The 26,641-nt window shown below is 45.8% G+C and overlaps 1 protein-coding gene across 1 annotated transcript in view; it reads left to right on the top strand.

Moving 5' to 3' along the window:
* The window catches only part of ST8SIA1 (ST8 alpha-N-acetyl-neuraminide alpha-2,8-sialyltransferase 1), a 97,833-nt gene that overhangs the window by 46,932 nt on the left and 24,260 nt on the right, over positions 1–26,641 (top strand). Inside the window, exons 3-4 of the mRNA XM_083461524.1 lie at positions 7,522–7,631; positions 13,776–13,868. Coding sequence (XP_083317650.1) covers positions 7,522–7,631; positions 13,776–13,868 — 203 coding nt within the window. The remainder of the gene's footprint in view (positions 1–7,521; positions 7,632–13,775; positions 13,869–26,641) is intronic.

The following is a 26,641-nucleotide window of genomic DNA, read 5'->3' as shown; positions in this document are numbered from 1 at the left end:
CCAGCTCCTGCCCACCTAGCAGTTCGAAAGCACACCAGTGCAAGTAGATAAATAGGTACCGCTCTGGCGGGAAGGTAAACAACGTTTCCGTGCGCTGTTCTGGTACACCAGAGGCAGCTTAATCCATAGCTGTCAACTTTTCCCTCTTCTTGCTAGGAATCCTATTTGGAATAAGGGAATTTCCTTTAAAAAAAGGGAAACGTTGACAGCTATGGCTTAGTCATGCTGGCCACATGACCCGGAACCTGTCTGCGGACAAACGCCAGCTCCCTCGGCCTATATGAGCGCTGCAACCCCAGAGCCGTCCGCAACTGCACCTTACGGTCAGGGGTACCTTTACCTTTAATAATAATAATAATAATAATAATAATAATAATAATAATAATAATAATTTATTATTTATACCCCGCCCATCTGGCTTGGTTTGCCCAGCCACCCTGGGTGGCTTCCAACAAAACACTAAAATACAATATCCTATTAAACATTAAAAGCTTCCCTAAGCATGTCCAATTGACACGTGATCACTGACATGCGGGATCTGGATCAGGGTGAAACAGGTAAAATTGGGGCAGAGTGGGGGTGGGGTGGAAAGTGCTTTTATGTGCTCTGCCAACATACACGGTGTTCAGGAATGGAACTAATACTTTGAATAGTGCCTGGTAGCTCACAGGCAGCCCCCTTTTCTTTGCCCCTCCTTTAGAAAGAACCCACCAGAGTTCTGGTCAAAGATCAGCCTCCATCACAGAATTGTAGAATTTAGAGTTGGAGGGGACCACAAGGATCATTTCATTTGCAATGGATTTTTAAGCTGTCCCATAATGGGGATCGAACCTGCAACCTTGGCGTTATCAGCACCATGCTGTAAGCAACGGATCTTTTTTTTTTTAATTCAAAATTATAACAAGACATATTATCCAAAAACATATCATCCTTGTCCCCCCCATTTTTCCTCCCTCCCCCCTCCCACAAAACCCACCCACCCCCACCCCACCCTGACTTCCCTCAGTTCCAGTCTTTGGTTTCTCTAAGAATGCTGTTTTCTGCATGTTACAAAGTTGTATAGCTCCTCAAACTATTTAGCTGATTATTATCAATAAAAAGTTTGTGAATGTTTATTCAAAACCTGCCAAGGAGTCCAGTTCGCTTTGTTGCATCTTCAGATACTTTGTAAAGGGTTCCCATTCATCCTTAAAGTCACAGTTATCCTTGTCCCGTAGCTTGTATGTCAATTTTGCCAGTTCTGCATAGTCCATCAATTTTTCTTGCCATGATTCTTTAGTTGGGGTTTCTTCAGTCTTCCATCCTTGTGCTACCAGAACTCTCGCAGCCGTTGCCGCATACATGAAGATGTTTTTCAACTTTTTGGGCACGTCTTTCCCTACAATCCCCAGCAAAAATGCCTTGGGTTTTTAAACAAATGTTAAATGGAACATTTTCTTCAATTCGTTGTATATCATTTCCCAATATTTTTTAATTACCTTACAATCCCATCACATATGATAAAATGTCCCCTCCTTTTCCTTACACTTCCAACATATATTTCAACTAGTTTTGTACATTTTCCCTAACTGCATTGGTGTTGTGTACCATCTGTACATCACCTTCATGTAATTCTCCTTCAATAGGGAACAATCTGTAAATTTTAAGTAAGCAACGGAGCTGTTCAGGACATGAATGACTAGTTGTGCCCTAAAAGTGCAGAGAGAACATTGGGCTCTGACTCTCATTCCCTCTGTTAGCAGTGTCCAGTCTGAGGCTGAGTGTAGACTGTTGCATAGGCAAAAAGTCACCATCTACAGTCATACCTTGGGTTGAATGTGCTTCGGGATGAGCGTGTTCGAGTTGCGCTCCGCAGAAACCTGGAAGTAACGGAGCATGTTACTTCCGGGTTTCGCCGCTTGCGCATGTGCAGACTCTCAAAATGACATCATGCGCATGCGCAGAAGTGACGAAAAGCGACGCACACGTGCGCAGACGTGCCATCGCTGGTTATGTCTGCTTCTAGATGTGAACGGGGCTCTGGAACGGATCCCGTTCATATCTAGAGGTACCACTGTACATGCAAAAGGAGGAGGAGTCCTAAGGTTGTGGAAGTGCAAAATGCTTTAAGGAGGGAAACTGAACTGAACCAGAATAGCCCAAAGAGAAGGTTGCTCAGTGGGTAAGGAGTTCTGAGTTGGTGACAGAATGGAGAACTGGTGGGAAGGGGTGTGGAATGGAGTATCCTGGAAATGGCCACCTTGAACCCTTAGCAGGAGCCACCCTACACCGTGACATTCCATTGCAAGTCCCAACTGCATGATAAATAGCCATTCATAACTTGTGCGTGGAGCATCTGCAGATTTGTGGCTGTTTCCAAGTTATCTTCCGCTTTGCTCTGGTCGTGTCACGAAGCCCTCACCTTAGTCCCCACTCCCTAAGATGTGTTACTGATGCAAAAAAAGAAGAAGAAAAATTCCACTCCCTCGAGCAGTTTCAGGATAAACATTGGAGAAACTATACATGCCAGAAAGAGCCCTTTGGGGCATTTAGCGGCAGCACATTTCGGGCCCGAAAGCTCATTTTTAAAAAATAAAAAATTGTCCAGTAGCACCTTATAGACCAACTAAGTTTGTTCTGGTATAAGCTTTCGTGTGCATGCACATTTCTTCAGATACACTCAGCTCATTTTTATAGAATTTTGGCGGTGCGGGAAAGCAGAATGGAATCCATCATTCTCTTCTTGCTATTGTAAAGCATCACTCCAACATCTTTTCGATTAGTCAGAGCCTGTAAGGTTTTATGGCCAACATCAGACACATCTTTAATACAAAGCGCCTTTTCCAAAGCATCCTTCTGATTTAAGGCTACGTCTTTTTGTGAATCACACAACAATAAACTGTGGAAGAGTACCCAAGATCTTGAGGTTTAACAAATGGTTTTATGAGTGCAGATAGAAAACCTCTTTTTGTATCACTACTATCCAAGTGAGCTTCCTGTTCAAAGTTTGACACTTTCCATATTATTCTGGTGCTGTGGCCTGACATGTTCCTGTAAGCGAGGCAGACCACTTCATCAAAGCTCATCATATTTCCAAGGCCATCTCTAGATCTGACGCCTTCTGTTGCATTATACACGGCCAGTGCTTCATTTGAGTTCCACTAGCTAAAAGGCTGTCATTATGATGCACAGGTTACCGTATTTTTTGCTCTATAAGACTCACCTTTTCCCTCCTAAAAAGTAAGGGGAAATGTCTGTGCGTCTTATGGAGCGAATGCAGGCTACACAGCTATCGTAGCGAGAAGAGGAAAAGGGATTGCTGCTTTCACTGTGCAGCATCCCTCTTGCTGTTCTGGCTTCTGAGATTCAGAATATTTTTTTTCTTGGTTTCCTCCTCCAAAAACTAGGTGCATCTTGTGGTCTGGTGCGCCTTATAGAGCGAAAAATAAGGTATTTTAAGAGGCAGATTGAACATGCAGAGGTGCCTTGGTTCTCAAACTTAATCCGTTCCAGGACCAAAGCGTTCCAAAACCAAGGTGTACTTTCCTGTAGAAAGTAATGCAAAATGGATTAATCTGTTCTAGATTTTTAAAAACAACCCCTAAAACAGCCATTTAACATGAATTTTACTATCTAACAAGACCATTGATCCATAAAATGAAAGCAGTAATCAATGTACTGTACTATAAAATAAATAAGACAGTATTGTAGATGATAAAAATTAAAATTAATTTTTTTTCTTACCTACACTGATAGTTGTTGTTTTTATGGAAGGCTTTTATCCATTTCCGCAGTCACACCATCAATAAGTCAATCAATCAATCAATCATTAGCTGAACTGGGTTCCATACAGTCACAAAAACAAATTAACCGAAAAAGCCTCAAAAACAAAAGCGTCAAACTTAATCCATTCTGGAAGTCTATTTGACCAAAATGTTGGAAAACCAAGTCGTAGCTTCTGATTGGTGCAGGCACCCCGGAAACAATACCCAACAGCTGCATCGGACGTTTGGCTTCCGAAAAATGTTCGAAAACCAGAACACTTACTTCCAGGTTTTCGACGTTTGTATAGCAGCACAATCTCGGTTTACTGGGACCAGTTGGTTTACTTAGACCAATGCAAACTGCTGGTGCTGACCTTTAAAGCTTTAACTGTTCGGCAGTCCAGGGTATTGAGATATTAAGAAGTCATGGCTGCCTGCTTGCACATCTAAAGCACAACTGCATGCATCGTTTTTTATCACTGTCCAATGGGATGAAGTGTGCTATGTTGGGGAGACATGATTAAGGCTTCTAGCAAAAAACAACAATTGAATTCCCCTGAGACCATCTTTTATTTTATTTTTTTTTAAATATTTTTTATTGGTTTTACAAAGTTTTTATAAACAATACAAACAAATAAAGAAACAAACAAACATGTATAATTTCATCTCCTTTTTTCCTAAACCTCACTTCTCTGACTCCCCCAAACCTCCCCTTTCTACATCCCAATTTCCAAAATTATTTCAGCAAATCTTTTATGTGAGCAAAGAGGAAGGCTTTGGAGTCACTAACCTCATCCAAGGAAATTCTCCAAAGGGAGATCCTGATCTGATAGTTACTGATTTATCCAGCGTGCTTGTAATAAAGATGAAAAATACGTGAAGGTTTAAAAAGGAGAAGCCCCCTCTTTCTCAGATTTTGAGTCCCAGGTGAAATATCAGGGGTAGATCACACGCTGATGTCAACTACAGATCCCTACCTGATGTCAACTGTTTAAAAGAGCAAGTGATGCAAAAGAACCTCCTTTGCCTGAGACCCCAAAGAACCACAGTCAAAGTAGACAACACTGAGGTGAGCTGGCCTACTATAAGGCATATTGGAGTCCAGCATTGCTGAATGAGGACTTACCAAGAAATTTGATCCCCTTTATTCAGGCCTGAATCAAGACAGGGGTCAGCAAACTTTTTCAGCAGGGGGCCGGTCCACTGTCCCTCAGACCTTGGTGGGGGGCCAGACTCATACCTGTCAACTTTTCCATTTTCTTGCGAGGAATCCTATTCGGAATAAGGGAATTTCCCTTAAGAAAAGGGAAAAGTTGACAGCTATGGCGGGACTGTACAGTGGTACCTCTGGTTACATACTTAATTTGTTCCAGAAGTCTGTTCTTAACCTGAAACTGTTGGTGCTGACCTTTAAAGCTTTAACTGTTCGGCAGTCCAGGGTACTGAGATACCCTGGCCTGCTGCACCACCACCACACGATTTCTGTTCTCATCCTGAAGCAAAGTTCTTAATCCGAGGTACTATTTCTGGGTTAGCGGAGTCTGTAACCTGAAGCGTCTGTAACCCGAGGTACCACTGTATTTTGAAAAAAAATATGAACAAATTCCTATGTCCCACAAATAACCCAGAGATGCATTTTAAATAAAAGGACACATTCTACTCATGTAAAAACAGGCCGATTCCCAGACCGTCTGCAGGCCGGATTTAGAAGGCGATTGGGCTGGATCCGGCCCCTGGGCCTTAGTTTGCCTACCCATGATCAAGACAATGGCTTTTTGGAGCAACCATAGAATAATAGAATTTGTAGAGTTGGAAGGAAGCACGAGGGTCTAGCCCCTGCAATGCAAGAATCTTTTGCCCAACATGGGGCTTGAAGCCCATGACCCTGAGATTATGAGTCTCATGCTCTACCGACTGAGCTAGTTCAGGGGCAGAGTTTTGTATGCGGAAAATCCCAGGGTTTATAGGTTCTGGGGTGGGATAAGACCTTGTAGATAATATGGCAGGGATGGGAAATGTTTTCAGCCCCAGGTCCCATTCTCTTTCGAGGGCCAGGGACCAGTGGCGATTGAGTCCCGATTCAGACTTTTACCTTTTGTCCAGCAGGCTGCATTCCAGCTAGGCAGAAGTCGGTGGTTTCTGAATGCACACACAAACAAACAAACAAACAAACAAACACCCCTCTATCTTCCATTCAAGTAACCAAGAGGCAATATCTAAGTTAAATGGGATATTTCATAGAATTGCAGAGCTGGAAGGGCCCCTGAGGGTCATCTAGTCCAACCCCTGCAATATAGGAATATTTTGTCCAAAGTGGGACTCGAACGCAAGACCCTGATACTAAGTGTCTCATGCTCTACCGACTGAGCTATCCAGTTTCAGCCATTCAAAAGCACTTTGAGGGTATACAGAACAGCCAACTAGGAGTATATCTTGGGAAGAAGAGGTGTGGTCTCAGGAGGATAATGAGGGCCAGATAGTGGGGTCTGGAGGGCCACAAGCAACTCCCAGACCTGGGATTGCCCACCCCTGCTAAATAGACTCATGGTCTGGTTTAGCAGAAGACAGTTCCCTAGATTTGTGCCCGCACTCCTTTAACTCTGCTAACAATAACCTTCTATTTTTATTAAGGCACCGTATAACAATTACAGTGTAGACATAATTATATCATGCTGATCATTTGCCAGGCTAGAAAGGATGATTTGTATGCTCAGGCCCCTGCATGATGTTTCTTAGAAAGCAGCTTGCTGAAGAACCCAGGAGATATTTACATTCTTGGGCGCCAGGATTAATATCCAACTGCCCGAGGCACCGAAGCGCTTCAAATTTTGTTCAGCCTTGATTATAATCGTATAAATATTGTTTATATTTTTCATTCAATATTGTCGGTCTCTGTGGGAAATTGGCATAATTAACAACGGAGAATTGCTGCCGCGTAATAGGTATGAGCTTGAACTGAGGAATCTTCGGCTCTCACCGTAAGAGTCACAAACGCTCCTTCTCGTGCTCTCTGTTCCCTCTTCTTCAAATTCTTCTGCAGATTCCGACTAATAATCAGGAAGAACTTTCTGGTGGTAGGAGGTGTTTGACAGTGGAACAGATTCCCACAAGATGTAGTGGACTCTCCTTCCTTGGAGGTTCTTAAGCAGAAGTTGGACGGACAGCCGTCTGTCATGTATGTTCTAGTCAAGATTCCTGAATTGCAGAAGGCAAGACTAGACCCTCAAGGTCCCTTCCAGCTCTGTCATTCTATGATTCTATGGACTGCAGTCAAACCCACAATTAAATAAGCAGAGAGACCATAATTTATGACTTTGTGAGGCAGTTCCCTGGTCAATCCTCCGAGTATTTCTCCTTGAGAGGTCTAATAAGCCCAATACCGAAGAGGTGGCAATGTATTCAAATGTAAAATCTCTTAGATCTGCTATGATGGTTAGCTCTTGTCCCGTTTGTTCCTCTGATTATATGTGATGTGTGTTTTTTCCCGCCATGAAAAGTTGGAAACCTTCCCTTCTGCGACGGATAACAAAACTGCCATGGCAGGAAACTCGTGTCCCTCCAGATGTTGTTACCCTCCAAACTCTCCTCCGCCCTGGCCAACGTGGATCATGGAGAGGGCCCGATGGGAGTTGTAGTCCTACAACATCTGGAGGACTCCGCTTTTGGCTCCTAGCCTTGGCCTAACCTCTCCCTAAAACCCCTTCCCACTTAGCTGGTCTCCACCTGAAGCTCCTGTGTGAAGTAGTCCATAAAAACGGGCCTTGTTTTCTGTTGCCAGGCAACGCCATTCCAGCTGCCATTGAAGAAATGCTCTGTGGTAGGAAATGGTGGGATTCTGAAGAACAGCGGCTGCGGCAGACAGATAGACCAAGCGGACTTTGTCATGCGGTAAGACAGTGGCCCCGCTGTGGCATGGCGTCCCTGTTCCCTCCATCCCCCTCGTTTCGCACCCACAACCACCCAACAGCATGGATTTTTCCTTTTTGTTTGTGTTTAATTAACCGTAGAAGGTCTCTCTTTCTCCCTCGGAGTGATTTATAGGGGTGGGAAAGAGCCCATGGCAGAGAGGGCTTTCCGCTCCCTTAACAATGTAGGCGCCTGTCACTCTTCAGAGGCATCAGGGGAAGATAGCTGAGTGAATCAAATGGAAAACTAAGAGAGATGGAAGAGCCTCAGGTCCTTTCTGGCTTCCTTGCACGGAAGAACTTTGGACCCTGTTTTCTCAGAAAGAGAAGAGTCTTAAGGCTCCGTTTGCACCATGCATCCATTTGCACCATGCATCCATTTGCACCATGCATTACACTTGCGCACACCCCATGGATCCTGGGAACTGTAGCTTGTACAGGCTGCTGAGAGTGCTTAAAGGTAAAGGCCCCCTGACCATTAGGTCCAGTCGCAGACGACTGGGGTTGCGGCACTCATCTCGCTTTATTGGCCGAGGGAGCCGGCATACAGCTTCCAGGACATGTGGCCAGCATGACTAAGCTGCTTCTGGCGAACCAGAGCAGCGCATGGAACGCCGTTTACCTTCCTGCTGGAGTGGTACCTATTTATCTACTTGCACTTTGACGTGCATTCGGACTGCTAGGTTGGCAGGAGCTGGGACCGAACAACGGGAGCTCACCCCGTTGCGGGGATTTGAACCGTCGACCTTCTGATCGGCAAGCCCTAGGCTCTGTGGTTTAACCTACAGCGCCACCTGCGTCCCATCGCTGAGAGTGCTTTGGCGACCCCTACAGCTCTGTGAAGTTAGAATTGTAGAGTTGGGCCCATCTAGTCCAGCAAGGGATCTTTTCCGCAACGTGAGGCTCAAACCCACATCCCTGAGATTAAGAGTCTCATGCTCTACCAAGTGGTCCTGCTAGCTAGGGATGATGGGAGTTGTAGTCCAGCAACAGCTGGAGACCCACGTTTGGGAAACCCTGTTGTATACAATGCTGCATTAGATGAATCAGTAGTCAGACTTGGCATAAGTTCCTGGTGTCCCAAGGCTTTTACTATTGCTTTTTTGAAATACACTCCTTGGATAAAATCTGATAAAGATAAGAAAAATTAAATGGAAAAGACTGAAGCTAAGGGGCATAGCATCTCCTTCCCATGTAGCAGGCCTCGGGTTCACTCTTATGATAGCATCTCCAAATAGGGCTGGGAGACACCCCTGTCAGAAACCCCAGAGCGCTGCTACCAGTCAGTGTAGACAACAATGAGTCGAATGGACCAGTGGTCTGAAGGCCATGAGGCCATTGCTTATGTAACCTGACCTCCCAGTTTGCCAGGGGCAAAATGAACGGCAAAATCCGTGGCATAAGGAATTGTAAACAGGCCTTTGGTGGATGCCGTCTGGGGTCTTGGAGTTCCTGCCTCGGCCTTGTTTTCAAAATGGCTTCCCAAGAAAGCTAGTTGCTGACCATGGATGTTGACAAAAGGCTCCTTATCCCTAGAACACTGGCTGTTTTATCCTGGAGTATTCAGTACAGTTTCTGGCCCTGTAATTCCTGCCAGCATGATATATTGGAGCCACAGAGGACTATTGCTCACTTAGGCATAAATGGAAGAGTTTAATAGCCCTCACAGATAGGAAGAAACTGGCGCTCACTCGGCCCCCAGCCCTCGCACCGCTAATGTCACTTTGAGGCTTTGAAAGGGTTTCAAAGGCGGCAGAGCCGGGACTTGCATTTGGCTTCTCTGTCAGTTCCCCGCGCTGGAAAGGATATTGATGTGATGTGTGTAAAGGAGGGTACAAGCAAGCTGACAAGTTGTGGGTTCTGCAGATCAAGGTGAAGTGAAATGGCACGTCTTAGCGGGAGGAGATCTGAGGGACGGGAGGGGGGATCTTTCTGAAAAGAAATGCGTTTTACAGGCCCATTTTATCCATGTCAGTCAAACACAGTCAGGTAGAGAAAGTGGGTGGGGAGACGCTTCCTCTCAAAATATGGCGGTCATTTTGGTGAAGTTGGATGTTGGAAGATTCATGACAGACAAAAGGAAAATCTCCTTCATTTGGCACACATTTAAACTATGGAATTGAGCATAAGAACATAAGAGAGGCTTATGTTGGGTCAGGCCAAAAGCCTATGTAGTCCTGCATAATTTGCAACCGCAAGATGGCCACCAACTTGGACTACAACTTTCCCACCAGGTTTGGGAAAGACTGATCTGGTGTCTTATCCTTCCCTTGAACCCTGCGGAACATTCCTGTGTGCTTCTTGAAGAGTTGATTGTCTAATGCAGGGTTTCCCAAACTTGGGTCTCCGGCTGTTTTTTGGGTGGGTTTGGTGTCATTAAAATGCATGCAGCCAATCAGCATATTTCCCCTGTTCCATTGTCTAGAAGCCACAGGGTTTGGTCTGAATAGCTGGGTTCTTGCTGAGTTTCCATCTGGCTACTCAGCCACATCCTTCGTTTTCTGCAATATTGTCTGATGAAGCTATCCTGGTGAGAAAAACAAAACACAGCTCCTACTGGGATGGAGTAAACTTGAGTTCCCAAAGGAACAGTATCCATGACTGATTTGAACATACTTTGAATCTTTTGGCTGATCGGTATTGAGATAAAGTAATTATATCAAATCTGTGAAATTACCGGCCAGTTGCCAATCTCCTGTTCTTGGACAAGGTTCTTGAGCGGGTGGCCGTGGATCAGATCTCAGTACTCTTGGAGGAAACCATAGAATCATAGAGTTGGAAGAGACCACAAGGGCCATCGAGTCCAACCCCCTGCCAAGCAGGAAACACCATCAGAGCACTCCTGACATATGGTTGTCAAGCCTCTGCTTAAAGACCTCCAAAGAAGGAGACTCCACCACACTCCTTGGCAGCAAATTCCACTGTCGAACAGCTCTTACTGTCAGGAAGTTCTTCCTAATGTTTAGGTGGAATCTTCTTTCTTGTAGTTTGGATCCATTGCTCCGTGTCCGCTTCTCTGGAGCAGCAGAAAACAACCTTTCTCCCTCCTCTATGTGACATCCTTTTATATCCTCTAGATCCATTTAAATCAGAATTTAGGCCCAGTTTTGGCACAGAAACTGTTTTGGTTGCCCTTTGTCAGGAGAGACAGGGGAAATGTGTCCCTGTTTATTTCTCTTTACTTCTCAATAGCTTTTGATACCATTAACCATGGTATCCTTCTGCAGTGGTCATTCCAGTCCTACTTGGGTGGTCGTTTCCAGAGGGTGATGCTTGGGGAGTGCTCTTTGACCCTGTGGAGCCTTCAACATGGAGTTCTTCAGGGTTAATTTTATCCCCCATGCTGTTTTACATCTACATGTAAGCGCTGGGTGGGGTTATCTGGAGGTTTGGAGTACGTTGTCAGCAATATGCTGACGACACACAGCTCTACTTCTCCTTTACATCTGCAGGTGAGGCAGTGGAAATGCTGGACCAGCCTTGGTAATGGGCCGCATGAAGGCCAACAAACTGATGCTCAATCCAGATAAGAGTGAGACTCTGTTAGTGGGTGGTCCCCTAGACCGGATGGATGAGAGGTTGCCTGCTCTTGATAGGAGCGGGTACACAGCTTTGAGGTTCTTCTAGGTCCATTGTTGTTGCATGAAGCTCAGGTGACCTCAGTGGAGCAGAATACCTTCCATCAGCTTTGGCTGGTGGTCCAGCTGCGCCCCTATCAGGGATAGCTTAACTTCTATTGTCTGTGCTCTGGTAACCTCTAGGCTAGATTACTGCAGTGTGTTATATATGGGGCTGCCTCTGATGATGGTTCAGAAACTTCAGCTGGTCAGGATTCAGCGGCCAGGTTGCTCATTGGGGCAAGATGGTTTGAGCATACATCACCAGTCCTGGTGGCCCAACTGCACTGGGTGCCAGTTTGTTTCTGGTCCCAATTCAAAGTGTTGGTTTTGACCTATAAAGCCTGAAAGGGCTCAGGATCACAATATCTCAAGGACCACCTCTTCCCATATGAACCAAGCCCAGACCCTGTAATCATCATCCGAGGCCCTTCGTCATGAGGGGCAGAGGGTGGCAAGACAAAAACAGCCTTTTCCGTGGTGGCTTCCCATTTGTGGAATGCTGTCCTCAGGGAAGCTCGCCAGATACCATTACATTCCTCTTCTCCCCAGCCTTTGGCTGATTATACAACCTATGGCTTACTACGCGGTAGAGGGGTGCGTGTTTTGTTTGTTATTATGTTATGTATTTTTGTGTTTTTATACTGCAAGCCACCCTGTGATCTTCAGATGGAGGGCAGTATATAAATTTAATCCATCAATAAAATAATAAAATAAAGGGGAAGGACAGTCATTGGAACAATGAGTCAGAGAACGGTCAGAGAAGGCAGATGATGCACTTCTACTGACGATGCCAAGACCTTGTTATATATTGCTGGGAAGGGAGGAAACATGGCAGGCTTAGATGAGGCACCTGCCAAGAATCTAAACAAAAACTTGATTGCCTCTCTGCAAAACGAACAGAAACAGATAGGGCCACTCTAGACTCCACACAGATGCAACAAAGTCTACTGCCACCTAGTGACTTTATGGTGACACCGTCTTCACAGGAGATCACAGGAGAACTAGCGACACCAAGTTTTTTGAACAAAGGTAGAGATAAATGGTAAAGGAAAAGGTAAAGGGACTCCTGACCATTAGGTCCAGTCATGGCCAACTCTGGGGTTGCAGCGCTCATCTCGCTTTATTGGCCAAGGGAGCCGGCGTACAGCTTCTGGGTCATGTGGCCAGCATGACTAAGCCGCTTCTGGCGAACCAGAGCAGTGCACGGAAATGCCGTTTACCTTCCCGCTGGAGCGGTTCCTATTTATCTACTTGCACTTCATGCTTTCAAACTGCTAGGTTGGCAGGAGCAGGGGCCGAGCAACAGGAGCTCACCCCGTCACAGGGATTCGAACCGCCGACTTTCTGATCAGGCAGAGATACATGTGGATTAAATAACTGAAACAATGACAAGCATTCATTGGTGCAATCCAGTAATCCTTGGGATGGTATCTCAGGGGGCTGGAGTATGCTGTAGACCCCTCACTCTTTGCAGCCAGGTAGGGACACTTTAGGGAGGCATGTGGCTCTGTGGGTTAAACCACAGAGCGTAGGACTTGCCGATCAGAAGGTCAGCAGTTCGAATCCCCGCGACGGGGTCAGGGGTCCCTTTACCTTTACCTTTTTAGGGACACTTTATTTATTATACGTAATTTATTTAAAGCATTTTACCCTGCTCTGGAGCCATAAGCTCCCAGAGCAGGTTAAGAGCAAAGACAGGAGTCCTGACTCTGAAATGTCACCGAGAAGGCAGTCCGTACCCTCAGCTTGACAATCCAAAAGGCATAAGAGGAAAGGGGACTAGGAGGGAGGAGGAAGGAAAGAAGGAAACTCAGGCACTCTTTCTTAGTTCCAGAGTTCTTGTAATGACCACTTGGGGTGGAAATATTTCAAAGGTGCCAAATTCTGCTGGCCTTTGAGGAAAGGCCCTGCAGTCTTGCCCATGTAGTTCCCCTTTAACTAGAGATGCCAAGAATTGTACCTGGGAATAGATGACCATCGTGTGTCTCTTCCAACTCTACAATGCAGTGATTCTGCATGCAGTGTACCGTATTTTTCACTCTATAAGTTGCACCAGACCACAAGACACACCTAGTTTTTGGAGGAGGAAAACAAGAAAAAAAAAATCTGAATCTCAAAAGCCAGAAAAGCAAGAGGGATCGCTGCACAGTGAAAGCAGCAATCCCTCTTGCTGTTCTGGCTTCTGGGATAGCTGTGCAGCCTGCATTCGCTCCATAAGACGCACACACATTTCCCCTTACTTTTTAGGAGGGAAAAAGTGAGTTTTATAGAGCAAAAAATATGGTATTTGCTGTGACACTGGACTCCAGCCACTGCTTGGCTGTGCCAGTCTTTGGTGCTTGATGGGGTTTTTCTTTTCAAACGGTGGAAAGAAAGAAGGAAAGAAAGAAATAGAGAGAGAGAGAGAGAGAGAAAGAAAGAAAGAAAGAAAGAAAGAAGGAAAGAAAGAAAGAAAGGGAAAAACAGCAGAGAAGTTAAAATACATGGTGTGTTTCTTTTTCTTTCAGATGCAATCTTCCACCTCTCACCAGTGAATACAGCAAGGACGTTGGGTCCAAAACTCAGCTGGTAACTGCAAATCCCAGCATAATTAAGAAAAGGTAGGAAACAGATTGTTTGTTTCTTCTGAAAGGATCTGGCACGCCGAGCAAAGGGTGCTGGTGGGGGAGAGAGTTGGCGTTTACGGTCACGGTGTTGGCAGTAGAATAATTATATTCCTCTGCAGGCAGCGCTGGAAGAGCTCGGCAGACTGAAGGCGAGAGCCATTTCTCATCTGATGAGTTAATAAATCTTAGCGCGGCTGTGCCACACTCCAGCAAACATTAAATTGCTTTGCAGCAAAGTTTCTCAAAATGTAGGCGGGCATGTTTATGGCACAAGGACAGAATGGTTAGGGTAGCATATACATTGCTGGATATCAAGAGTGCCTCAGGTGCAAGACAAATGAGTACCCGTATCTTAATTTCCCTAGAATCTCAGCTAGGGCTGGGTGATATGTGGGTTTCAACATCATGATATATCGCTGTCCAAACATCGTGATATACCGATAGATCATGATATCTGAAATAAGGATGGAGCTATGTTAGAGACGTTGGCTGTCTTCATGGTTTTTCCTGCCTCAGGATTTTTGCCAGTGCTGTTCTAATCCATTTCCCTCTGCTGGAGGCCGGGGAGAGCTGAGCTGGCAGAGTTAACAGGGACTGCAGAAATCGAAAGAAATATTAGCTGGATTCATGGTTTTTCCCACATTGTGATTTCTGAATAGCACACAAACAGAAACACGCATCATGATTTGCAGTATATTGCCAGGTTAGAAATTATGAAACCAGTATCATGATACGGACTTCAAACCGGTATTGGAAGATATACAGTGGTACCTCAGGTTACATACACTTCAGGTTACATACGCTAACCCAGAAATAGTACCTCGGGTTAAGAACTTTGCTTCAGGATGAGAACAGAAATCGTGCTACGGCAGCACGGCGGCAGCGGGAGGCCCCATTAGCTAAAGTGGTCCTGTAGGTTAAGAACAGTTTCAGGTTAAGAACGGACCTCCAGAACAAATTAAGTTCTTAACCCGAGGTACCACTGTATCAATATATTGCCCAGCCCTCATCTCAGCTTTTTAAAAAATATTATTTTCAAACAGGTTTCTAGACCTTATGGCTACAAATACATGTTTGACGGCAAATTGAAATTTCATAAGTCGTAGGGTGGCTTAATAAGTTGTCCATGAATTTGGGTTAGAGCTCAGTTCTCTGCAGAGATCCGTGCTCCTCCCAAGCCAGAACGAATTATTCCTTATTTCTTATTAGGAAGAATAATAATAATGGCGAGAACGTAGCGGGCGATTCAGCACAGCTTTAAATTCTGTGACATTAAAGAAGCGCAGCCCTTGTCTGGAAGAAGGCATGAAATGGATTCTCCACTCCTCTCCTTAAATAAATACTTAGTAATGTTGAGAAGGAACGGATGACCATAGAGCAGGAAGAAGACAGATTATTTCAGGCGTTAAGAAAGATGTTCCAGCTACTTACATTAAGAATAACAGTGTGTCTTTAAGCCTCCTCTTTGCTGAATGTCCATAAACCCATGAAAAACGTATTTCTTTCAACTAAGTTTGGATAAGATCTTATTTCCTCTTCGGTATAACTGTGTGTCGTTTAACAACAATTAATAATACTTTGCTGAATCTGATCCGGAGGAAAAAACATTGTCTGTTATTTGCTGGTTGAAACACTCAATAGCTTGGCTCAATTTAATCTCTTTGCAGTATTTGGTTTCAGTTAATTTCCGTGCCGTATCTCTCAGGCTCATCTTCAAACGATAGTTTAATTAAGCAGTTGGTGGGTGTTCTCAATTAATAAACAAATATTATACCCTTGACCCTTGATGTTGATGCTAGACTTCGAATAAGGGATTGTGGTTCCATCAGACATTATTTTTCCTTATGCTGTTCATTTCAAGGCTTGAGATTATACTCATTTGAGCATATCTACATGAAGCCGCTAGGAGAGATCATCAGGGGGTTTGGACTGGGTGTCCATCAATATGCAGATGATACCCAGCTCTGCCTCTCTTTCAAATCAGAACCAGTGAAGGCGGTGAAGGTCCTGTGTGAGTGCCTGGAGGCAGTTGGAGGATGGATGGCGGCTAATGGATTGAGGTTGAATCCTGACAAGACAGAAGTACTGTTCTTGGGGGACAGGGGGCAGGCTGGTGTGGAGGACTTCCTGGTCCTGAATGGGGTAACTGTGCCCCTGAAGGACCAGGTGTGATGCTAGGGAGTCATTTTGGACTCACAGCTGTCCATGGAGGCGCAGGTCAATTCTGTATCCAGGGCTTCCTCTGACCGCTCATCATCACCCTACCCCCAATCCCCTGGCTCTGAACCTTCTTCCCCTGGGGGTTCCCAAGGGGTTCCCCAGCAGCTGCCTCCAGCCACTCCTCTACATGCAGCCAGTCCATAGCATTGAGGGTGGTGAGACAGTGCCCCATTTGTCCTAATGGATCATCTGCCATTGTCTTGGCCTCTGCCTTTGGCCAAGGGGGATGATATTCTTGAGATATTTTGTTGCCATTTTATTTATTTGTGGACTACCTTAGGATTTCATTTTGAAACACAAAGTGGTGTCTAAGCTGTGGGTTGCATTCAACCCATTACAATTAATGGTCCTCGGTTAACCATACTTTTAGTTCCAACGAATCTGAGTAGAAATTAGTTGACTAAAACTAGGTAGCTTGACGCAACCCTGGTCTGTTAATTCATAAATTTAAAGGAAGAGATGGGCTTGTTTCCAGGTTCCCCCTCCTATTCGTCTCACACATTTCCTTTCTTTGACAGCCTGGAGCTGAGAAAACAGCCTCCCAACCCAAACCCACTTCCTTCCTCTTCTCTCCCCCCTTGCATTTTTCGTTTCCAAATTTCAGATTGCAAACTGGAAGAGAGAGGGAAAGAGATGAAAACTGAATAACTCGCAGCAAGCAAGCTGGAGATTTATTTACTTCCCAACATATTTTTTCTTCTTCCTTCTTATATTTAGCAGCAGCTAAATCTACTTGTCACCTGACCCCCTGACCCCCTAGTATATTTTCCCATCTGGTGATGATTCATCTGTACTGCAGTTACCATGTGCTGGAGCTGAAGGCAGATAAGGCACATCAGCACGTAATAACATTTCCCAGCATTCAATAAAGGGGACTGCTTGCCCGAAGGGACCATAAAGCCTTGGGAGAAGGCGAAACTATGGCTGAATCCATTGGAATAGTAGTTCCCAATTAGGGGTCCGGGGACCCCTGGGGAACATAGGAATGCACCTGGGGGGTCCGTGGCCCCATCCCTTGCCTCTCCCCAACCAAATGTTGTCATTTTTGCACCACAAATTTCAGGGACTGTTCTAGCGCTGTGCTGTTTTTCAATTTATTGATCCAAATCACACCGCAATAACAATTTGACTTGGCAATACGCGGCAATATATCGCTCCTCACGCGAGGGAGAGCGGGGCAGCCAATTTCAAGGCACCACCCCCACCCTCCTGATCTCCTCCATGACTGCTCCATCCCACATCCCCACGCCAGATTTCCAATTTCGGACATTGTGATATATTGGACTAGCAGTGGTGTCCAGACTTTTTTCAAAGAGGGCCAGATTTGATGAAGGGAAGGGCTGTGAGGGCCGACCGTAGGGCCAAACAAAGTTGTTGACCTTTTTTTAGGATTGAAATAAATTGCCACAGGGGCCGGATTAAACTGACCGATCGATGGGTTGGATTAGGCCCCCGAAACTGACTTTGGACATGCCTGTTTGTGATGTTTAATTGCTGATATATCGCGATGTTGAAAACCAGATATCGCTCGGCCCTAGTCTGGGATTTCTTTTAGTATACCTAAAATCCTTTGCTTATTAGGGGTCACCCCAAATTTTGTTTTAAAAAAATGCTTTGCAGAGGTAAATACCATAGAGAAATCAACGTTTTCAAAAGTAGGGGGCCCGTGGCTTGGCTTTTGAAAATAGGGGGTCCTCGATAATTAGCTCATTGGGAGCCACCACATTGGAGCGAAATGGCACCTAGACATTCTGTTGTGGCAACCCTAACCCAGGATTAAGGTGCCATTTGGCGATTAGCTTATATATCTGAGTTTCTAACACTGTGACCCATATAGTTTGGACCTTCGAAATAATTTCATGTCCAATATATTTTTTTTTCTTCAGTTAACCTAGCATCCAGTCATGTGGCAGCTCTCCTAAAGCAAAGGGAGCCAAGTTGTGGGCCTTTGCTCTTATAATTTCTGACCAGGGGCCATGCTTCCTGGGGCTGTAGGAAGTTGCTGTCCACAACATTTGAAGGACATCATGTTGGCTTCCCCTTTATAAATCATTTTTGGGGCCTCACCCTCCATTTCGTAGATCCTCCCGGGGATGGCTATCTTATTTGTAAAGTCTCCACACGTATTCTGGATGACTAAGACGCAAGCCAGCTGCTCCGTCGATTTAAGCTACCAGAGTGCAAGACATAGAAAACACGTTAGTGCATTTGTCCCTGCTTTATTTAATTAGCAGAGGATAATTTTAGACTGCCTGTACTTTTGACTGCTCGGAGGGCTAGTTGCTTGCTGTGATTTTCAGCTGGTGGTCGAATTTTGAGCATGGTATTTGATCTCACCTGTCTGCCCTGTTCAAGGGCAGAACATCTCAAATCTTTTATCTTGCTAAGGTATAAGCACTGGGGTCCTAACTCCATGCAGTCTCCCCAGTTCCCCGTTTGACTCAAAAACTTGTGCCAATGTGGAGCATTTGGGGGGATGTTGAGGTAGGAGAGGAAGGATCAGATCATTGCTAAAAATCAAGCTTTTTGGTTAGCCATTGTTGCTTTCTCTCTGTGTACGTCCTTTAACATATCACTTTTACAAAATTTTGCAAGTGCTGTGTCCAAAATTAATACTGTGACAAGATGACCTGTGTGGCTTTTCAGTCACCTGCCCCAGTGCTAACTGTTGATGGGCAGTTCTATTTAAATAGGATGAACTGGACAGTCCTTCAAACAGAGGATTTCTAACGTAGGACAAAAGACCCTATTCATTCTCCCCATCCCCATGTTTATATTTCCTCAAGATGCTAAGAGATCTAAGCATTGAAATAGCCAGGCTCATCAGTCTGTGGGGTTATGTCAGGCATGTCCAACTGGTCGTTTGCGGGTGTGCAGCTGGTCATTCGCGGGAAGATTGTTTCCCCCCCAACAAACAAAAAATAACTGTGGTCACTCCCTCCTAAAAAAAGCTCAACTTTGGACACTGTCTCCCCAAAAAGCTTGACAACTCTTGGCAATAACATTGGTTATATCACTGCCATTTTTAAATACTAGGAGTAGATCGCAGTCACTTGGGAGCTGGACATGACTGAGTTATCCAGTATATGTGAAGGAATGTCTCCACCTCCATCGTTCTACCCGGACACTGAGGTCCAGCGCTGAGGGCCTTCTGGCGGTTCCCTCACTGCGAGAAGCCAAGTTACAGGGAACCAGGCAGAGGGCCTTCTCGCTAGTGGCACCCGCCCTGTGGAATGCCCTCCCACCAGATGTCAAAGAGAACAACAACTACCAGATTTTTAGAAGACATCTGACGTCAGCCCTGTTTAGGGAAGCTTTTAATGTTAATGGATTACTGTATTTTAGTATTTTGTTGGAAGCTGCCCAGAGTGGCTGGGGAAGCCCAGCCAGATGGGCGGGGTGTAAACAACAACAACAACAACAACAACAACAACAACAACAACAACAACAACAACAACAAGACTCATTTAATGATCCCCTTGAGAGTGAGGCATTGAGCAGACAGGTAGGAAAAATTAGTTTTGAGGCAGACACTTCCAAGGGCAACCTCAACTTTATTCTCGTCGTCTGTTGAGAACAAATCTTTTGGAACAGTAGACAGAAAATTAGGGGTTTGTTTCTACTCCTCATCCCCTGGTCAAAACTGCATTATGGTCATACAACCCAAACAAAGATGTGCCTGTATACCTTGTTGTCTCCATTCTTTTGAACTGCTTCTTCTGAATTCATCGTAGACAAAAATGGAGGGGTTTTTGTGCACCTTGTGCCAAGCTGAAGCAATATTGAATCAGTCTTAGGAAATCACGTTAACAGTTGCAGGTTTACCCTCCCACCCACAGTAAGAACACACACACAGAGAGAGAGAGACATTAGCAAACTGAATACACTAAGCAACACAGCAACATGGACTGATTTTGACAATAACCATTTGTGTCACTTCAGGGCTGATTAGATTTTCTGGTAGTTTTGGGAGATATAGAAAAGGAGGACTATGGTCTTTGGCCAGATTGCAAGCAGATTTCGAGTGGGCTAAGTTGATGGATTTGCCTATTAGAAAGGGAAGGGAGAAATTGCCTTTGTGTCTGGAATCTTGAACAGGGAATGCATCACACTGCAACATGGTTGTTGTGTGTCCCACTTGCTGCTGTTGTTCAGTTTTTTAGCCAAGGTTGGCTCTCAAGGAGGTTTTCCAAAAGGCAATATAATCAGGGATGTGGGGAGGTGTTGATGGTAGCCCCCTCAGTAGTCAATGTAATTCAGATTCCAGCAACTGGAAGAGAGTTGGATGAAACTGTAAATTTTGGTCTTCTCAGTTTGTCATTTTTCCGCATTTCTGCAGCAGTTTGCAGTTTTTGAAAATGCACCAGCATTCTAGTGTGAATTTCTCTTAAAAAACACCTTTGGGCTAATATACGCTTTTTGGAAACAGATTTTTCCCTGAGATAACATATTCTAGCATTGTTTTATTTTATTAACCTTGAAAAGGTTAATTGAGACACAGCGATTTATTGGATCGAGATTTGTTTGCAATAAAGATCAGCGTTCTTTGTCGTATCCTGTTCTGAAAACACAAGGCCCCGTCCTCCGCAAACTCCAGCCAGAAGCTTCACCTTTTAGATGTCTATTTCCCTCATTGGGGAAGCAAAGGGTACTGCTAATTATTCTCCAATGTTTGCTAGCAAATGCAAAGTGAGATATTCTCTCTCTGAAGAATCAGCCTTAATTAGCTTAACCGCACTGTTTTGCGAGGCCATTTGAATAATGACAGGGGCTGAGCACACGATCCATTCTTCAATTCATAGATTAAAAGGAGTGTGGGAAAGAATGATGATTAAGGGAAGTCTGCGCATTTTGGTTCTCACATCCTTGGGGAATCAATGGGCAGGTTGACACATTGCCGGGTCCAAGAAAGAACACAACAGCTTCATAGGTCAGATATGGAACATGTGGTTTACAAGGAGAAGGTCAGTTTGCATCGCCAGTTCAAAGAAGAGTCAGGTAGCAGGTGGGGTGAAAGGACCCTGGATAGCTACTGCCAGTCAGAGTAGACAATACTAAGCAAAATGGACCTCACATATACACTAAGTAAAAGAATATAAGTTTTACCACTCATCTCCCCTTTTTCTTCTTCCCCAGTTTTATTTTGTATATCGGGTCCTCCCTTAAAGAGGGCACATTTTGCAGTGAGACGTGGCAACCAAACCCTGTGTTGTGGGTGGGTTTGATTGGATAGCCACAACACCCGATTGGTAGGTCCCTTGATGCAGGGCTCAATCAGGCCAATGGGATGCAGGCTAAACAGATCAAAGGGCCTATTTATGCCCATGCACGTGACCCAGACCTTACTCTTTCAGTGCGTGCATCGGAACACCCGCCCACCTCTCCCTATTTTTAGGGCTTGCTGCGCTTGACCTTGCTATGCCGTCGTGTGCCGTCTGTTGTTGGGACAGGGGCACGGCAGGAATTTTCTCCACTCGGCTGATTGGCTGGTGCCATTTGGGTTTCGCCTGCCGCGTAGCAAACCGTCACAACTTGTAAGGTTGAGGATAGACTCTGGTTCAGGTGATAGGGATGGGAGAACGCTCTCACCATCCCTATGTGAAGGGTATTCCGTTAAAGGAGTCCAGGGACTCAATGGTTTGGTCAGCTCTGTGAGGGGGTTGTGCCCATGCCTGAGTCCAGGGGGACATTCTGGTGGTGGAGTTAGCCTGTTCCTGGCTTTCCGCCTATCCGGGTGTTCACCCTAGGCTGACCTATGCTGGTGCCCTGGGCCAGCGCTACCTGCAAGGGTGCAGGGAGCTAGTCAAACCAGAGCCTATGCAACCACTCACTTGCTGTAATCAATAAAGTTGTGGCCTAAATTCTGCCAAAAACCAAACCAAAATTTGAGTCTTGTTTAAATTTATTTAAGGGGGAGGTTTAAAGGTCTGAACATGCAAACGGCACTCTTTCACATCAAATGAGACTGACCCAGAAACTCCAGCGGGTGCAGAATGCCGCGGCGAGACTCCTTATGGGGTCTTCGCTGCGAGATCACATTCATCCGGTACTATACCAGCTGCACTGGCTCCCGGTGGAGTACAGGATCAGGTTTAAGGTGCTGGTTTTAACCTTTAAAGCCCTATATGGCCTAGGACCCTCATACCTACGGGACCGCCTCTCTTGGTATGCCCCACAGAGAAACCTACGGTCTGCAAATAATAACATCCTCAAGGTCCAAGGCCTCAGAGAGGTTAGGCTGGCCTCAACTAGAGCCAGGGCCTTCTCGGCTGCGGCTCCAATCTGGTGGAATGCTCTGTCACAAGAGACTAGGGCCCTGCGGGACCTGACATCTTTCCTCAGGGCCTGCAAGACAGAGTTGTTCCGCAAGGCCTTTGGTCAGGGCGCAGCCTGACTCCCTCCTCTGGCAACCTGCACAGAATGTTGCTTAATTGGTTGCCATCAATTTGATTTTAATTAATTTTTATAATGAAATATTTTTAGATTGTGTGACTATTTGACTGATTATTTGATTGTTGTTAGCCCCCCTGAGCCCGGCTTTGGCTGGGGAGGGCGGAATATAAATAAAATTTATTAATTATTATTATTATTATTATTATTATTATTATTATTATTATTATTATTATTAATGTAACTGATCTATAGAAAAGAAACTCTATAACCTGAAACAGAAACAATGCACGTACTTTTGTAAACTAAGAAAAATGTTTAATAAAAATAATATTAAAAAAATAATAATACTGAGCTAGATGGGACAAGATCACTTTAGTGCAAAATGGCTGAATTAGAACTGAAATTCTGTTATGTTGGTTTAGGCCTGTATCAAGATAACGGTGGTGGTGAGGTTGTTGGAGCAAGCATTGGTCAGAGATTGTTTTCACTGGTGATGTCAGAGATTGAATCTTGGTCCTTCTGTATGTTCCCGTGCGTGTCTGGAAGCTTTGAGTTAGGTCCCTGTCTAGGAAGAAGAATGGAAATCTGCCATGGCTGGGATTTGGTCTGGAAACAAATGGGGTGGAATGATTCTAAACCAGGCCCTGGCCGACCCACTGCAGTCCTATCTGCTCTGAAAATAGCACAGAAGTCAAGGCTGATTATAGTGTGGGGACTTTTCTAGGCCTTGCTACATGTACTTAGAGACTCTGTCATAGTGACACGTGGGTTCCTTGATAGTTCTGGAGGCCTTGGAGCAGATGCAAACATGCCTTACATCCCTGAGAAGGAAACGTGTAGTGTGGACTCTGGGATACATGTGAACTTGCCTTATACTAAGCCAAACCACTAAACCATGGCCAGTGTTGTCTACCACTCTGACTGGAAGTGGCTCCAAACAGAGCTGAGTCAAAATTTCGCAGGTTGTTTTTTCCCCCCTCTTGAGAAAATGTCACTGGTGGAATCCAGCAGAAGGGTTCCTCCAAGTTCTCCATCCACAAACTGAGTACATTTCCAAGCACAATTCAAAGTGTTGGTGCTGACCTAAAGCCCTAAACAGCCTTGGTCCAGTATACCTGAAGGAGCATCTCCACCCCCATCATTCTGCCCGGACACTGAGGTTCAGCTCCGAGGGCCTTCTGGCGGTTCCCTCACTGCGAGAGGCCAAGTTGCAGGGAACCAGGCAGAGGGCCTTCTTGGTAGTGGCGCCCGCCTTGTGGAATGCCCTCCCATCAGATGTCAAGGAAATAAGCAGCTACCTGACCTCTAGAAGACATCTGAAGGCAGCCCTGTATTGGGAAGTTTTAACGTTTGATGTTTTATTATGTTTCTATATCTGTTGGAAGCTGCCCAGAGTGGCTGGGGCAACCCAGTCAGATGGGCAGGGTACAATTATTATTATTATTATTATTATTATTATTATTATTATTATTAAACAGGCTGGAGAATTTCAAGAGGCACAGCTGCTGTTTCAGATAACTACCTTCCCCAGCCCTGTTAGGAGATGCTTAAGATTGGGACTTTATATGTACAAATGCAAGTGCACTACCAGTAAGCTATGACCCCTGTTCCTAGTTTTTTGTGTGCAAGGATGACCATAGCATTTGAACCCATGCCTTATATTGAATCAGACCATTGGTCCATCCATCTAGCCCAGTATTCTCCACTGTGGTTTGCCACTGCCTGGAACTCATGAAGGAGGCCACTGCCCCCCTAAGATTTTGTTTCAACTGGAGATTCAGGAGACCAAAGACCAGAGACTTGGTGCAAGCAAAAGGGTTAGCGTTCTGCCACTTGGTCTATCCCACCACCCCACCACCCAATTTCCAATAGCTCCTCTTTCTTTAAAATTATTCAGGGAAATGTGTTCATTTCGGAATTTCCAATTTGGCGCCTCCACTGCAGCGCTGTGATAGATTGTTATTTTGCGTGCACGATAATTACTGTTTCCACTGGTGCTGACAAGCCTTCCCTATGAATAAAATTATGCATCTCAGCAGGAGCTGCATTTCAAATCAATAGCGGTGATGAAACACGTACAGTTTGTTCCATCTGAAAACATGCCAGCCCACCTGTATAAATTGAGCGCTTTGTAATCTGCTGGATACATGGGTGGCTTTTTCGAAAGGGCAGCGCAGGGCTGTTGATGAATAAACCTTTTTGTCCACATCTTGCAGGAAAGGCCCTTCCTGAGATCATGACTCCTTGTGAGAGAAGGGGCTGATTCTTGAGATCAGCGGAGGGCAATCCAAGGTCCTCCAGGGATTCCTAAATCTCATGCTTACCAACTGAGCTCTCCTTTCATTGGATTCTGCTGCTCGGCAGGTTTCATGGAAGCAGAAATAGGAGAGTTTAGGCAGGGGTGGAGCTACCTGCCCCAGCACCCATGGTGTCACAGGGGCGGGGCTAGCTGCCCGCACAGCAACCGTGGGGGGGGCGCCGCTAGCCGCCGGCATGGTGAGTGTGGGGGGGCACTGCTAGCCTCCCACACGGTGAGTGTCCCTAGCTGCCTGCCGCCTGCCCACAGAGTGTCAGGAGGGGCGCTGCTAGCTGCACATGCAACGAGCGTTGGGGGGGGGTGCCACTAGCCGCCTGCGACAGCATTGTCCCTAGCCGCCTGCCACCTGCGCAGTGAGCGTCCGAGGGCACTGCCCAGTCAGCGAGTGGGGGTGGGGGTGGTACAGGGATGTCACCTGCCCTCACGGCTGACACCCGGTGCGCACCGCACCCGCCTTCCTCCGCCAGTGAGTTTAGGAAGGCTGATTTTGACCTTTGTTGCCCAGAAGTGGAAGAAGAAGAAGAGTTTGGATTTGATATCCCGCTTTATCCCTACCCGAAGGAGTCTCAAAGCGGCTAACAATCTCCTTTTCCCTTCCTCCCCCACAACAAACACTCTGTGAGGTGAGTGGGGCTGAGAGACTTCAGAGAAGTGTGACTGGCCCAAGGTCACCCAGCAGCTGCATGTGGAGGAGCGGGGAAGCGAACCCGGTTCACCAGATTACGAGACTACCGCTCTTAACCACTACACCACACTGGCTCTCGTGCCTAAGTGGATTAGGCAACAGACGACCAGCATCCAGCTCTGGACTGCACTGAATGGGGGAGAATGCTTAAGAAAGGGACCCTGAATTTGGCGGCATGGGACCCTGCTTCCATACTCTTCATATATTTTATTTATCGATTGCAGCTACATCCCACATTTTCTCAAAGGAGCTCAAGGTGATGTACATGGTTCTCTTGCACCCCATTTTATCCTCACAACAGCCCTGTGATGTAGGCTAGGCTGAGAGGCAGTGACTGACTCAAGGTCACCCTAGTGAGCTTCAAGGCCGAGTGGAAGACTTGAACCCTGGTCTCCTAGGTCCTAGTCCGATGCGCTAACCATGCCAGCCATCCCCACCCCAGACGCATGTTTTGGTTTGGGAGCTGCATCACAAAATTCTGAGAAGTGCAAATGCAGTGGCATTTCAGCTCACGTCTTGTTTTTGGAAGCAGAAATTAGGAAGGTTTGCATTAAGCTGTGACCCAAAATAGATTTCTTCCCCCATCTTCACTACTCAGGGCTTAACTTGTAGACACGAATTGTGCTGAGGTAACCCAAGGTTTGTTCAAGTGAAATTACCATGTAGAAACAAAGCTGACTTCAGTCAGTAATCACACAGCTCAAAGATGGAGTTAACTCTTTATTAGCAAAAACATGAGCTCCTCAGAATTGGTTGAGTGTCAGGCCTAATGAGCAGGGCAACTCATTCCCAGCAGTCTTCCTCCATGAAAACCAGTTGTTGGGGCTGAAAGTCCCAGCCTCCCCACCAGGGCTTTTCCCAAGCAATCAGAGACTGTGCCTGTGTGCAGCCAACCTCTCCTCTGTCCCTTTCATGCCTCTTCTTGTTGTGGGAGCAGGGAGGGGAGCTTGTTGCAGCAGGAGGGGCAACACTTGTGACTCTTCATCTGCCTGTCTCATCTCTTCCTCTTGGGCTCCCACATCCCACTCTCCAGCTTCAGCTTCTGCCTCTGATTCTGATTCTGGATTTCTCTCTGCCACAGACTCTTGTAGCTCACTACGTTTTGCTACCTCTTCAGCTTCTGACACCTCCTCTTCCCCGTCCTCTCCCTCT

The sequence above is a fragment of the Podarcis liolepis genome (genome assembly GCF_965112155.1).
Source record: "Podarcis liolepis genome assembly, chromosome: 10".
Classification (NCBI taxonomy): Eukaryota; Metazoa; Chordata; class Lepidosauria; order Squamata; family Lacertidae; genus Podarcis; species Podarcis liolepis.
Note: the sequence above shows the minus strand (reverse complement) of the source record. Positions and strands in the feature narration are given on the sequence as shown.